At 36.9% G+C, this 16024-nt stretch overlaps 1 protein-coding gene across 2 annotated transcripts in view; it reads right to left on the bottom strand.

Annotated features, from left to right (window-relative positions):
* The window catches only part of RPS6KA3 (ribosomal protein S6 kinase A3), a 76163-nt gene that overhangs the window by 41340 nt on the left and 18799 nt on the right, over positions 1 to 16024 (bottom strand). For both annotated transcript variants that reach the window (XM_069000885.1, XM_069000970.1), the window contains exon 3: positions 207 to 323. In XM_069000885.1, the coding sequence (XP_068856986.1) occupies positions 207 to 323 (117 nt within the window). The remainder of the gene's footprint in view (positions 1 to 206; positions 324 to 16024) is intronic.

The raw sequence follows: 16024 nt of genomic DNA, 5'->3' as shown, positions 1-16024 counted from the left end.
TGAAATCCACATATCATGCAAAGATGAAAAAAAAATTACTGCTTTAAAAAGATCTGCCACAATTACAGTGCCTAGTTAGCACCAATTTAGAAAGCAGTTTTCACTTGCAACACTGCCTTAATGCAAAACCTGTTCTAAATATTGTACTGACAATATTCAATGCTATATTCCTGAATAATTGGCTCCACAAGAGTTCAGTTACCGACCTTTCCAAAGGATCCTTGTCCTAGTACTTTCAGAAGTTCAAACTGTGAAGGGTCTGCTTTCTCATGTCCTTCCTTTACATGGTGAGTTATTGCAATTTCTTTGATACTTCCTTCTTCCTAGCAGAGGAATAAATTTAGATTAATGGTTTACAAATGTTTACAAATTCACAATATGTTGAAAAATACCAGTGCCACTGAACTAGACAATCCCAAATATAGGCAAAAACCACATAGCAATGCTATTTGCATAAGACAGACAGCACTAGTTCAGTAACAATGTGGCTTAAATTTTTAGAGATGCACCAGGATCCAGACAATAGGAGAGTTGATGAAAGTCAGCAATTCCCAAGCTTTTTCTCTTAGGACCACATTATTTGTCTCATATTTCTGTTCCAGATTCCCAACCAATTAATGGAAATCAATCTTCTTAAGAATTTAGTCCTCTTAAAGCACACCTAGAGTGCATCATATAGACCAAATGTCTTTGGAAAGCCATCCTTTTTAACACTTGAATGAGGACCACTATGCTGCAGCAATGCTAATGCTCACCTTTATAAGGAGACAGTGAAAGACTCAAGACATTTCCACGTAAAGAGACACTCACCACCCCCACTTCGGCAGCAGCATACCTGCCACTGAGGAAATTCTGTTGAAGAAATACTCTGCCTTTCTTCTCAAGGAGACTCTATCCTATAAAAGATGCCCAGACTTCACCATTTCCCTTTCTGTGAGAAACTGGTCACCAGAAAGTTCTAAGCAGCAGTGAATTTTATCTTTTTGTGCTCTGCACTTAATTCAGAGTTTTCTGCACTGAATTTGAAAATTCCCTGAAAAAGGACACTTCTTGCCACACAAAGAAAGAATTTCAGAACTTATCAGCATCAAGTAAGTAAAAAACCTGCATTGTTAATGTCATCTGTAGCTCTATCTAGGCATTACATACAATCCAATCTACTGTAAGTTAACACACAACTGACTGTTAATTAACATACAGAAAGCAATATACTATCTACAATTTTAGCTTCTTGTTCATTCTTTATTTCTTCTGTGGATTATAGTGAATAAAATAAATCTGAGTATACTTTTCATCTATTTAACGAGGAGCTCCTAGACCTGTTTCACAGAATTGCAGACTGGTTGACATTGAAAGGGACCTCTGGAGATCACCTTGTCTAACCCTAAACTCCCTACTCAAGCAGGGCCACCCAGAGACAGTTGTCCAGGACCTGAATATCTCCAAAGATGGTGACAACCTCCCTGTGCAGCCTGTGCCAGGGCTCAGTCAGCCTGACAGTGATAAAGTGCTTCTGGATGTTCAGACAAACTCAGTATTTCTCTTTTTGCCCATTGCCTCTGGTCCCGCCACTGGGCAGAACTGAAAAAAGCCCTTTGCACCCTCCCTTCAGGCAGGTCAAACATAATTTCACCACTGTGACTCCATGTTGAATAATCCAAGCTACCTTTTTGTCCTTCATGTATACAGAAATGCTTACTTTTTCCATTCTTTTCCTGGGGATTAAGGCCTGGCTGACCAGCCTGTAGTTCCCTGGACACTCCTTCTTGCCCTTTTTGAAGAAAGGAGTTGACATTTGCTTTCCTTCAGTCCTCAGTCACCTCTCGCAGTCATCATGATAATTAGAAAATAATCAAGAGTGGCCTCACAGTGACAGCTGCCAGGTCCCTCAGCACCCATGTGCATCCTGTCAGGGCCCACAGATTTAGGTATACGCTGTTTGCTTAAGTATTCTCTAACCTATCCAGTGGCAGGACCCAAAGGAATGGCCTGAAGTTGTGTCAGAGAAGGTTTAGTTTGGGTATCAGGAGAATGTTCTGCACCCAGAGGGTGGCTGGGCACTGGAACAGGCTCCCCAGGGAAGTGGTCACAGCACCAAGCCTGACAGAGTTCAAGAGGCAATGCTCTTGGGCACATGGTGTGACTCTTGGTGATGGTGCTGTGCAAGACCAGGAGCTGGACCTCAATGATCTTGATGAGTCCCTTCCACCTCAGGATATTCTATGATTTTCCTCCAAGAGTATGTCTTCCTTGCTCCAGTCTTTCTCCTTATCTACATGTACCAAAATGTGCACTAATTAGTTACAGTGATAGGTTAATAGGGGCAGAGTTCTAAAACTGTGTTTCTGAAGCACTCACTTTTAAGTTTTTCAAACATTCTGCAAAATTTATGTGCATGAAATGGTGCTGAAAATATCCTTTTGCATCTGATCCTTTCAGTACTGTATATAAATGCATAGCAACTGTCCACCCAGGTCAGCGTGTTCCAACACACACTTCTCCCAGACCGACGATTCTTTTTTTCAAAAGATTACAGACGAAGTTGGAAACAAGATGCACATTAGAAATCCTGTGCATGTATGTGCCAAAGTCTGTATATATTAAAAAACTCCATCACATGATTTGGAATAATGCACAGAACATGCTGGCAACTTTTAAAATCACGGACTGAAAGAAGATACTTTAATGTGAAGAATATAGTTTTAAGAATAGTTTTAGAACACCCAAGACAAATCCAAGATGACCAGTAAGTTTAGGTGCCTGTTACTGTTTTAAGACAGCAAAATTTTGCACGTATGTGCACACAGGCATGCTGAGTACTCCACCTAGTAATCTAAACTGCTTTGTCTTTTCAGGAGAAAATACTACCATCATTCACTCCAGACTGCATCTTTACAGAGTCTGAAATAAATATTGTTTCCTTTTACTTGTCAAAGGAACAAATTGCTGGTGGATATTTTCAGTTTTATCTTTTAAATTAGTATGTGATCAGTTGGATTATATACTACTTAAGCCACCCACTGAATCATAGAGAATCCCAAGGGAGGAAGAGAATAGCTCAGCAAAACAGACTGCCAAGTACAGATTACTTCAGATACTTTGATCCATTTCTGCTTAACTGTTTTATCTATTCTCTCCCTGGCAATCTTGGGAAAGTCAAAAACATGTGAAACAGAACTTTCTCAAATCTTTTTTATTTACTGCAGCCAGGGACACAAAGCAGTCAGGTGGACGTAAGAAGGACATGGAACTGCTGGAGCAAGTCCAGAGGACGGCCATGAAGTTGGTAGGAGGACTGGAGCACGTCCCCTATGAAGACAGGCTGAGAAAGCTGGGGCTGTTCAGTCTGGAGGAGAGAAGTTTGCATTGAGACCCCATAGCCTTCCAGTACCTGAAGGGGGCCTACAGGGAAGCTGGAGGGGGACTCTTCATCAAGAGCTGTAGTGATAGGACAGGGAGTAGTGGGTACAAACTGAAAGAGGGGAAATTCAGGTTAGGTCTATGGAAGGAATTCTTCACTGTGAAGGTGGTGAGATTGCCCAGGGAGGTTGTGGATGCCCCAATGCTGGCAGTGTTCATGGCCAGGCTGGATAAGGCCTTGAGCAACCTGATCTAGGGGGAAGTGTCCCTGCCCAGGGCAGGGGGATTAGAACCAGGTGACCTTTAAGGTGGTCCCTTCTAACCCAAACTATTCTATGATTCTATATTGCTTTAAAAACATTACAAAACTCAACAAGAACAAAAAAAGAAGAAGAAAATACATTAACTTGCTCTCTATACACAAAAAAATTTATTATTTTTGAATGCAATGCAATTATTATGCAACCAACTTTCCAGTGGTTATTTTGAGCACCCTCTAAAAAACAAAAACTCCAAACCACCACTTCACATTGCTGATACCAAAAGAATATTCCCAGACTTTGCATTTTCTCAGAGCTCAGATACTTTTCAGTCCATAAAAGGCAGACCTAATAGAACTCTGTTTTAAATGAAAAGGAACTCAAACAATACCAAACTTCAGTTTGTCCATAACACTTGTTTGGGAGCAAGATTTATGATGAGTGGTTGCCCACAAATTTGCAGTTTCCTTTTCTGACATAACTGCTGAATGTTTGTTATTTTAACCTTAACAGTGTTCTGCAAATGCAGTTAAAAATACAAAAGCTAAGTCTTTTATAGAAACACAAATTATATGCAGAGGTAATCAACCCTCACTATCTACCTGAATTAAAATAAGTCTTACACATTGTAGAAAGAGATCTCTATTCTCAACCAACTGCACTAATTACATCAGATGATAGATGTAATTATCTATCATGGTAGATAACAGCTGGAAGAGAAGCCAGCTGTTCCATCTGGTAGTGAATGTTCTGATCATTCCCTGATACTTGATAAAAACATTTGTCCCATGTGATGAACTCAAAATAAATGAGATGCTGGAATACTTGGGTCCTCCTCTCCTTTGTTCCATTGCTTGACAACTTTCACGCAAGTACAGCCACTCACTCACCAGTTGCAATGGTGGGGTCTTCCTTCCAGTTACAACTATACCCTACTGCCTACATTTTATTTGTTTATAATCTTGGAAAGCTCCCTTTTCTCAAGTGTTACTCTGCAGCAAGGTCTAAATAGAAGTCTCAAGACAAGACTTCCTCTTCTAGGCACACAGTTCTCTCAAGGCCTTCTTCACACTAGAAAGCTATATTGTCTCAGAAAGCCATTAAAAAAACCCCCCAAAACAACCACGTTAGTCAACTTTAAGTGGTTGCTACTGGCTTCCATTACAGTGAAACTAAACACAGAATACAAGGAACAAGGAAACAAACAGAAGGTAACATTACTCTGAGTTTCCTTGACAATGTAATAGTGTTAGATCAACACTGGCATAGAAGGGAAACAAGTAACAAACAAGTTTAGGTATGAATTTAAAACACCACTATTCCAGAATAATTTCCTGTACTGAAACAGTCTGCAAGTCAGAATTATTCTATCTCAGTATAAGTAAGCTCACAATACATGTCAAAAGGACAGACACCTTCTAGGGAAGCAGTGAAAAACCATTTAATCAGTATTAGGCTATAAAAATAATAGCCTAATCATGTTGCTGGAAAAAAAAATTAGGTACTTAATGAACATTAAACACTGATTTTGCTTCTAGTAATTGAATTTATGTGAATTTCCTTTACCTTCACTTTTTAATTCAAGAGTAAATAAACTCTGCTGCAACATAAAATACTTGTATTTGTTTCTGAGATCTTATTACAGGAACAACTATTAGATAATGTGTTCAAAGGAAACCAGACCTCAAACCCTAAAGGAAGTAGAAGCAGAGTCTTACTAGGTACATATTTCTCAGTAGTAATGAAAAAGCCCAGAAAAGCAAAAGAAAACCATGAGTTTATCTATACATAGACTCTTCTGCAATTTACCCTTCAGAATTCTGATTTTTCAATAGGAGACCTGAAATCTGCTCTGTTTAAAGAAGTGGCCCATGCAGAGCTGGATGGCATAAACTCATCAGTGCAGAACACGATGTGTGTTATCTGCAGACCTTTTTCTGAGCAGTATGTTCCAGGAACAGCTGAAAAGCTTCTCTAGGACTGCTAAGCTGGGCTCTGAACTGGTATCTAGGAGAACTACCAATAAAATCCACAATACCATTGTGACACTCATTAGTATTTAAATAGCACCTCAAAAAATGGAAGCATTCTCAGTCTACAAATTTAATATAAAAAGGACAGAGAAACAACCAACTAAAGATCAATATAATTAGAAAATAAATAAATATATGCTCCAGTAACAGCAAAATAATTCACAAGGAAACAGCTCCAAATCATCTAAATAGACAGCACAGGATCAGATCTGTGCTCTTACTCGTAGCAGGAAGAGCAAAGCCATTCAGAATAAGGAATATTAGCACATCCAAACACCAAAGGAGTCTCACTGCACCTAAAATTCTCAGTCTCAGCTTCCTGAATAAATGCATAAGCAAAGTGTGAATGTGCACGATGACAAGTGCTTGGCAAAGAAATTTCAAAATACTGGGACAGAAATAGGAAATTCAGCAAGAATTTACTCTTGAAGAGGTGTAAGAATTAGATGTGAATTAACTTAAACAAAACATCAAAGAATAAACTGCTATGTCACCTATGGAATGCTTACCTTCCTGGAAGACAGATTTCTCCTTTTCTAGATACTCAAAATTATGGGAGTATGAGTAGAAATATTTTAAACACTTAAATCTTAATGACAGTTATTAAAAGAATAATTAGGTCATCAGCTTCACGATGAATGACAACAATTTGAGTATATACTTTTCAATATACTTAAAGTGTAAGTGAAAGTTATGATATGCACAAATTACTCCAAAGGGAAAAAGCAGCAGCTACCTAAAAAATGTAAAGTTTTAGTACAATAATAATAATGGAACGGTGTATTTAAATTGTTCCTACACACAGATATTTAAGGGGTGAAAATTCATGAAGTGACATAGAATTGGAAAGGCAAGAAAAGAAAACTACAGGGAAACATTTACAGCTTAAGACATTCAAACACTAAGGTCAAATAGAATGTGACTCTAAAAGTAAACTGGACCCATCCTGAGCAGAAAGACTGCATGGTCTCTGCTGTCAGCATCAGTGAAATTAAACGAAACAAAGTTAACCAAAAGCAAGATACTCTAAACTAAGATCCCTAACAAAGATATGCATGCACAAAAGGATTGGGGGTTGGAAGGATCCAGGAAAATTTTATTTGATTATAATAGTGTGGGGTTTAAAAAAAAAAAAATTAAAATAACTTTCTGGTTAACTATGCAGAGAATAACAAAACACGTGGCAGGTTTAATTTATCACATCAAGAGCAAAGATAGGTATGCACAGTACATGCTACAAGTACCTATAGATAAAGGCTTTTTAAAAGAACATTCTATTTATTTTTAACATATTGAAACACTTCAAAAGGAAGTATTAGTTGTTATTATCATTATATATATTATTATTATTTTTATTACTCTGAGACCCGTTGTTGCGGAAAATAGACATTCTTATTTGATGACAAAAAAGGAATAACAGCAGCTAAAGGCTAAACAAAATAAATGGCTCCTTCACCATACCTGAGTTCCACCTGGAAGCTTCTAACAAATTCAGAAACAGATCTCTGAGAAAGTTCTCTTTATAAAAAGTTGGTTTAGAAAATCCCTGAAGTCATTATTGCGTGAGACATGGGATGAGTAACTATCCTATCTTGAGTCCTTTGCATCAGGAAGGGGATATTGAAGATAACACACAACATCCGCATGCTGTTACAAGAAGGGACTCAAGTGAGTGCAAAACAAGGCTGACTGCATGTTCACTTTCCCATGAAATGAACATTACCCAGATGAAGGTGAAAATCTCCTCAGAAGTGCAGTGAATTTCAGCTGGCAGATGACTAAATACTGATCAAAAAAACTTCCCCTCTGCACACTCTTGGCTATACAAAATATAGCAAGAAACAGAACACCAAACCTGTACTATAGGAACAAAAAGTTTCATGGTTGAAGAAAGTAAAAGGTCACGTACCAATCCCTTCTGCATCTAACAGAGATGGACGTTATGAAGTAAGGGACATAAAAAAGGAACAACGACAAAACATTAACCTCACACTTGTTTTAAATAAAACCTCAGAATTTACAACACAGTTTCTGGACAGAAAGAAACCCCTGTAGTAACTTTGCTTTTAGAACTGAGAAAAACAGTAGGACTTTTAAATAAGCTGCCATTTTCTAATAAGAAGCACATGTGACTAGGACAGATGTGGCTGTACCTACTCGAGTTCATCAAAACCCAGGGGGAGGGAAATCTGACACATGCAACAAATCCTTGGATGAGTCCAGTAATCATGAAAGTTCTTCCTGGACAGCAAACATTGTGGACATGCTGACCAAAAACTGCAAAAATGAGGTTAAGACTTTGACTTAAGGTAAACATTAGATAAAAAGATTAACAGATTTTAATCTCAAAAAATAATTAATACTTTTTATAATAGCTAAGCCATTTTAAGTAACTGCTGGAGAAATTAATTTAAATACTGATAATCCTGATTCCAGCATTACCGAGGTTTTACCTTTGCCTGTTAAACCTGTACTGGTCTTAACAGAATAAAGAAGGTACAAAACAGAACCATCCTGGACATATATTTACTTACAGACTTAAGTCTTAGTTATGACTTAATTTGCTCCTTAACAATTTTTTTCATATTTTTCACTATAAAGTGATTTTCCAACTCCCGTTCTTGTAAAGCCTTCCCTGAATAATTTATTTTTACTACTTGATTGTTCATGTAATTATGGAAGCCTCTGCATCACTGATTTGATGCTGCACATAGAGCAATAGCCCCACACTTCCAGCCACAATCCTCCTGCCTCAACCTGCAGTGACCACAGCTGCTAAGGGACCAACCATGGGGCTGTGTTTAGTGGTACTGAGAGTCCTTCCAAGAGTCACTGCCTGACAAAGTCAAGTCACACCCCCAAACTGTGCAAGATTTTTTTCTTAATACACAATTTAGCATTTAACTGTGCCAATATTGTGCCTTTAATACTTCTTTTAAGCAGACCTTATTAATACATTAAAAAGTGTTGCTGGGATCCCATCAGAAACTCTTTAGGGAACTATTGCACAAATACTTTGTTTAAAATCACATGTTATAGTAATTTTCATATCTATTTTATATGGGGATAATTTACACATGAGAAACAACCAGAATCACCATTAGGAAAAATCCCAGTTCTGGAACTTCAACTTCTATATTCAGGAATCAGAATGAGAGAGAAAAAAATTCCTTTTCATAGCTTTAATCACAACAATTAAGTCAAAATCATATTGCCCATATCGGTGAACACCTCCCTCAAACATCAGCCATTTTTCAACATAAGACCACAGTCCCAAAATCAGTTTATGTTGTTAACTATACAATTTGCAAAAAAGCAAATCCAATGAATAAACAGCTAAATGCAATCTTATTTTTCTCTTGAAAAAACGTGCAGCAGCAAAAATACTGCTTTAATAATTTTTCATTTGTTAGTATTGATTATGTAGCAACATAGATTTTCCCATTTTCATTACAGAAGTAGCAGCTTTGTTTTCACCCCTCTCAATCTCTTTTCAGGAATGTTTGCTTCCTTTGGACAAATGCACATTCCCGAGGCACATGTACATTCAGTACAAGCAAAGAAAAGGCTGAAAACAGAAAAATGGATTCCCCAGCAATTTACTTAACACTGCTCCAATGATGGCTGTAGATTTCCTTTTACTACTCTTGTTAGCCTTGAGTATACTGGTAAGTGTACTCCAGTGTACTGCTGGACATGGCTGTGTTTGGCAAAATATTTGTCTCTCACAGGCACCATAATGTTGATCCCCATAATCAAATAAACCATTCCTGAAATATTGACTATGATATTAAACCTTGGTGCTGAAGTTACATAAAGCAGTTATGTCCTGTAAGGACAGTAAGCTTATTGGATATCAAGTGATTTTAAAAGGATGACTCAATGTTGGCACAGCTCCCCAGCTCATATACAGAATTTCCTTTTCCTCCCCCTCCCTTGAGTCAGGAAGTCTCCTAGATGCATTTTTACTTTCCCAACTTGTTATGAACATAGGATGAATTTTCAGCATTATCTGCAAAAATGAAACCATCCTTTTGAGCTATATGTTTTGAAGTAGTAAGGAGCCAACCAACTAGAAACCAATTACTTTTACCTCTTGTATTAGAGCTTATAGAAATCTTAAGGTAAAAATGGGAGTTAAAAATGTGAAGAGTGCACCAGTCTAGGTATTTTTAAATATCTTAGACATATTTTTTATACATTCATACATTCTATACTTCTTATATTCCTACCTTTAAATTCAAAACTACCTTAAAAATAAAGCTCACAGTCCAACAAGTACACTTCACAATCTCCCATTACTTTGATAAGCAGAGTTAGTGAGCTAAATCATGGACTTACAGCCATTCCTTGCATCTGTGACTAATCAATTTGAGTCACTTAATAGAAATAACCACTACTTATATGTTCATACACAAACAATTGCTCTAAAAAGCTGATAAAAATTCTGCTTCTGAAGTAGCAATTATTCTAATACAACAATAAGCAAAGCACTACCATGCATAAAATTATTAAGTCAAGCTGACCTAAGGATATTCTGTGTATGTTGTCTGCTTTACACTACTACCAAAGAAAAGCAAGTGTAGAGCAGAAGTTCTAATTAACATGGACATCTGAATTCAGAAATACAGGCTTTCACAATTTGTCTTTGCTTCTTTTCAAAAGATGGAAAAACTTACGATTTCAAGTAACATCAAATCACTTGTTGCAGACAGCATCTACTATTTTACCTCATAGAAAATAAGATTTCCTAAAAGAAAACTCCATTTGTAAATGTTTCGTTTCAGGGTCTGGGGTTTTTTGTTTTGTTTTGTTTTTTTTTTTTTTTTTTAGTTCCTAAATTGTTAAGTCTCTCAGAGAAAAACAATTTGCAGAGATAATAAAGAAAAAATTGTATTTATTCCTTACTCTCTACTCTTTTTCATTTCTGGCTTTTTGCTGCAACCATTTGGAGATCTAGGAGGATGTCTATGTCTGTATTTGTTCCATGTATCCAAATCATAGAATGAAGATGGCAGACCTGGTTACTGAGACAGAACTACTCCCATTCTTTTGGTTACACAGATAAAGCAAGATAGGAGTTTGAAGAATGAATCCTGTCCCAGAGAAACAAGCCAGAGGAGAGGTAAAGCCCTATGGAAAAATGTGGTTCACCAGGCTGGGAGTGTAATTCTGAAAATGCGTTCTTTCCTTAGAATGAAAATATAAAAGGGCAGGACAGAAGTAGGACACTATCCCTTCCTTGCCAAAGGAACTGTGAGCAGTAGGTTGCTTGGCAGGTAAGCTGAGGAATTCCTGTAAGCATTTTAGAAGCTCAATGTCACCAAAAGCAGTTTTGCAATGCAGTTCTCTTTTGATCAAACAGCACAAAATTATCTCATGAACTGAAATGTGCTTGTCAGCATTGGAAAAAAATACTCATTGGGTGGGACTTTTATTTCCCAGTAACTGTGATATAAATTTTTTTCCTACTTTGTAAGCACTAACATTTCAGAGCATTGCAATTAAAAAAAAAAAACAACAACAAACTAAAGGTTAAAAAGCCCCAAACTATTTAGATGGAAAAATAATCCATGAGCATATTCAGCACTAATCTATGAAAGCTATGAAGCCTGTTTTATTAGCATAATTTCCTAAACATATGCCGAAATCTATATGGGCTGAAAACCTTTAGTTTGGCCAGCAATATCTAGCATTTTAAAATCAACAGAATATTAAAAACAACCTAATCAAGCTGCTGTAAGTAGATAAAACAATGTAATTTTTTAACCAAATTTCTGAGGAAGACCTTTCTTGTTGCCTGTGGAAAAGAACTGTAACTGAGGACTATGAGTTGATAAATATTTATTTTACAAGGTTTACATTAAAAAAATCTCTTGATTATAATGCAACCTATGTTCTATTGTTTTACATACATGTCTTGTTCTGGTGTTTCACTTATGGCAACAAAATTCCATTTCAGTTTTAAATACACATTGCAAAGTTTAAACCAGTACACAGGCTAGTAGGTGTTACATTACTACTGCTTTTACAAGTTAACAGACCTTCACTTAAGATGTTATTACACAAGAAGGTCATGGGGTTTTGGATTTTTTACCCCCTTATTGAAAAGTATTTGCAGACTTGCAGGAGGATAAACATGAAAACTGATTTGACTTCCAACGACAAAATGTTCAGTCCCATTGCATGCTTACATGTATTGTTAAATAGTTCTGAAACAGTGCTTGGGATGATTCAGTACTCCGTTAGTAATTTTTCTCAAACCAAACTTTTTAATGCTTAAACAAGACAAATTATACGCCCAACAAGACAAATTATACAAATTAAACATTTGCTATGACTAAATTATCATTGAAAAGTTGAAATAACTCTAACACTTATGCAAGCGTAACTACTCTTCATACCATTTCAGAAGTAAATTTAAGATATTAGTAAGCCTGAATTACTTTAACTACCACCCTATGGAGCCATATTTTACAGTTTAAAGTAATACATGAAGATGTAACTATTAAAAGAACCACTAAGTATTAAAAATACAAGTGTTTTATTAAAAACTTGACTCTCAGTGAGAAAACATATAGCTAAGTTCAAATCTTTCAACACCCCCCCACCTCCCCCTGAAATATAAGTTTTACATTATTTATATACAGGTAGCAATTTCCTAATAAGGCTAAATTATCAGCAGGTACGTTAGAAACTTCTACAACATATGAACATACCACAGGCACATTTTTTTTTAAATACAAAACGCTGTTTCCAAACAACACTGATCCCTAAGCAGTGAAAGACTAAAACTGCTCTAAAATTAGAAGTTTAATTAAAGTAAACCTTCCCCCTTTCCCCCTTATTCTCTTAAATAAGAAACTAAGCTCACCCGGACAGAGCGAACACGCAGAGCCAGAAACTTAAACATGACTAAGAAACCATGATGTTTGGATTTTCTGACTGAGCAATCGCCAAGTCTAGCAGGGAAGACCAACCCTGGCGTTTTTGCTGTGACCAGCTGTTCCGGCAATTAGAAAATTTCCTGTCAGGCAAGTCAGGCACAGTTGGGGGGTGGGGAGAGAGAAGGGGGGAAAAAAGGTCAAAAAAAAGAAAAGGCATTAAAAAAAGACATTGATTCCATGCACACACAGCCATGATAAAGACAGACTGGGCAGCAGTGGTACTCATGTTGCTGATGCTTATAGAGATCAGCACAGGAAACTTAAGCAGATTGCCTGATAGCAACAGGCTGTTGCAGATGTTACTGATTCCTGGAAAAGAACAAAAGAGACCAGCATCTATTTCAGAAATCACACTACTATGCAAAATTTCACTGACTAAGCACAGTTTAAGTCCTATATGTGATAAATGTATTTTTATGAATTTTAACTTTACAAAATATTTTAAGATCTCCCATATCACTACTTTTTAGACTTCAATGCAGAGAATGCCTAAAGATTGTTTTTATGTACTAGAGTTTAGTTAGAGGACCAAAATGACCTTGTGCCTAGTCCTTTGAAATTCTGCACATAGAAAATGCTACACAGATGTTCTAGGCCAAGGCAGACTGCAGAAATATTTCAATTGGATTGCCCAGCTCAAATGTCTGACTTATGCACCAATATTGTATTGCCCTGTAGAGAATGAAATATTTCTTAAAGTAAAAAAAACCAAACAAAACCCTAAGCATTCTTTCCATGTTTAAAAAGCCTCAAACACTTCAAATGTTTCTAGGAATTAGAATTTCATCTAATTACTTCAAAGAGTAAGAAATAAAGTTTTTAATTGGAGCTCTCTAGATTTAGAATGGGAGTTATTTTTCTGAATATTGACACTATCTAGCATTTTTGATACTTATTAAAACAATGAATTCCAAAGTACATGCTCCTTTAGTGGAACAAGACTGTTTTTCAAGTAATAAATAAAGGCAAGTAAAAGCTTTTAGTCAAAGGCATATACAAGTATTTAGCTCTAAACATATCCCGGTGATTCCGTTTAGTGACTCTGTATCAAAGGAAACACACAGAAAAATACTGTAGTCCTGCTCACACAAGACATGAAAACAAACTCACCCTGCAAACAGCTTCCCTTGACTGGATTCTAACAAATATCTGGATTACTACATTTTTTGTTATATTTTAATTCCTCTTCAGAAGACAAAGCCCATAATTTAAGTGACAGAACACATTGCTGCTATCTCTGTCCCACATCCTGGCTGTCTACAGTATCAGTTTCTAGCTTTTCCTTTAAATCGGGATTACACATCATCTCAGTGTGAACCAAGACCATCTTGTCAAAATGGAGAGATGAAATAAAGACCTGACTTTAGTCATATCATACAAGCAAAATTGTGCCCTTTTAGTGTTCTCTTGTACTCGTCTGGGTCTTTATTTGTGTCACATCTGCAGGGACGGTCTTTCAAATTCTGTGTTCTGAATATACACAATTATTCTTATTATTGTAAGTTACACAGGCCTTCAGGAACTATAACTACACAATGGAGGACTTTGCAACTCAACTGAGGGCTCAAAAGTCCTCAATGCCAATGTGCTTTTCACAGTCCAGTGTGTTACAGCCTTTTTGGAGCAAAGTCTTTGCCACAACAGCAGTAACACAGCATGAAGAATTGTTAAATATTAATTCCATGATGAATAAAGCTTCTTGAACACAAGGAGCTTTCTGCAACACAAGGATTTTAAATATTTCATAAATAGCATAAAAATTACTTGAAGCTTTCCTCTCTTCAATTGTTTCAAACTTGCAGCTACTTCCCCCTTCAAAACTGGAATATCTCAAGAATTGCAGTTTAACAGCAATATAGTTATTTGCACTTGGAAAACTTAAAAGAAATTTAAATAAATAAATGAGAGACCATTCAAACTCTCTGCCTTTACCTTGTCAAGAATAGCTACAATTACACTAAAAGCAGAGTGACCAGGAATCTTCAAGTAACTAAATTAAACACTGTGGCAGCAAAAAGAGCTAAAGGCAGAAATGGAGAGTAAAAAGTAAGAGCTGCTCTAACTACAATGTTCCTTAAAGATGAAAAGATACTGTGGGTAAATAACAATTTCCTTATCTTTCTGCAGTGAAGGTAATACTGTATTTGCTGTATATGCTAAGGGTGACAGGAATAAGGAATTTCAACTGAAACATTTGTACAATTACTGACTACTGCTCTCCCAAACCTTTTATGTGACCTCCCAGTGAAGTACAAAGCACAGTGCTCAGGGGTCAGTAGGGTTACTTCACAACAATAGCTCTCCTATAACTGGCATGGGTCTGTGGCAGGTGGAAGAAATTTCTTGTGTTCTGGGAGAACACAGCCTGCACGGTTCCCAAAGAGCACCAGCAGCCAACCAGAAACATTGAGATATAAGCTACACAACTCTGAGAATCTCTCCGAAGAGAGCTTGCCCTTTTAAATATTCCTTCGTATACGAAGGAGACAGGTTAGAGGGCAGCAGTCCCCAGCAGGGAAGTCTCTCATAACAAGAACAAATTGCTCCAGCAAGTTGCTCCCCTTACCTTGAAATCTTTGATAAGGATTTGTATTATACTTGTTTATCAGGAGACACAACTATCTCGAAAACAACAGGAATGCGGTATGCCTGTCAGTCACAGTTCTGTCAATTGCAGAACTCCACTTGCATAATGCATTTCCTCCTCCTCCAGTACAGAAATATAAAGTGAGTTCATCCCCCATCTTCCCCTTCTCATTGCTCAAACTGGATGCTCTGAGTTTACAAAAATAAAGAGAAATGCTGTCTAGACTTTCAAGAGAACAGGGCTCACAGACACTACAGAGAGCAGGAGAACTGAAAAATGCTGAGGAACTCTCAACGCAGTACAGACTATTTGGGAATCCATGAGTTTTATTGAGTGCTGAAACATTTAATCAAAGTAGAGTCCATTAGGCAGACTGACAACCTCCTCTACCCTCAGTTTGAGAAGTGTAATAATGCAAATTAAGTCTTTGCTGTGCTAGAAAAGCAAGGCTCTGTAGTATGGATAGCTTTCAATTATCTGGAAAAAACAAAGCAGCAGCACACATAAGGAATGAAAAGCCCTTGTTTGACAAAGGTCAACAGTTGAGGAACAGAGAGCTAATTTTCTGAGTTTTCATAAGCTGAACAATATACTTTTCTTCATAATAAATATGTTTGTATAGCCAAAGCAGCAATATTCTATTAAACAGTGGGTGTGGCAGCTTCCATCTGTTAGTTTACAGGCTTTGCAGAGCTACCATCTGTTTTCTCTCCATGTAACAAGTAAGCAGCTTGACTTTGAACGTTGCTTACACACTCAAATTATTCAAATTTTCTGACCAAGATGCAGAAAGTACCCTGCACCTAAACAAATGCAAAGTAAGTCACTCAGAAAATC

This window comes from Aphelocoma coerulescens, chromosome 1, assembly GCF_041296385.1.
Source record: "Aphelocoma coerulescens isolate FSJ_1873_10779 chromosome 1, UR_Acoe_1.0, whole genome shotgun sequence".
NCBI lineage: Eukaryota > Metazoa > Chordata > Aves > Passeriformes > Corvidae > Aphelocoma > Aphelocoma coerulescens.
This window is presented reverse-complemented; position numbering and strand designations above follow the sequence as displayed.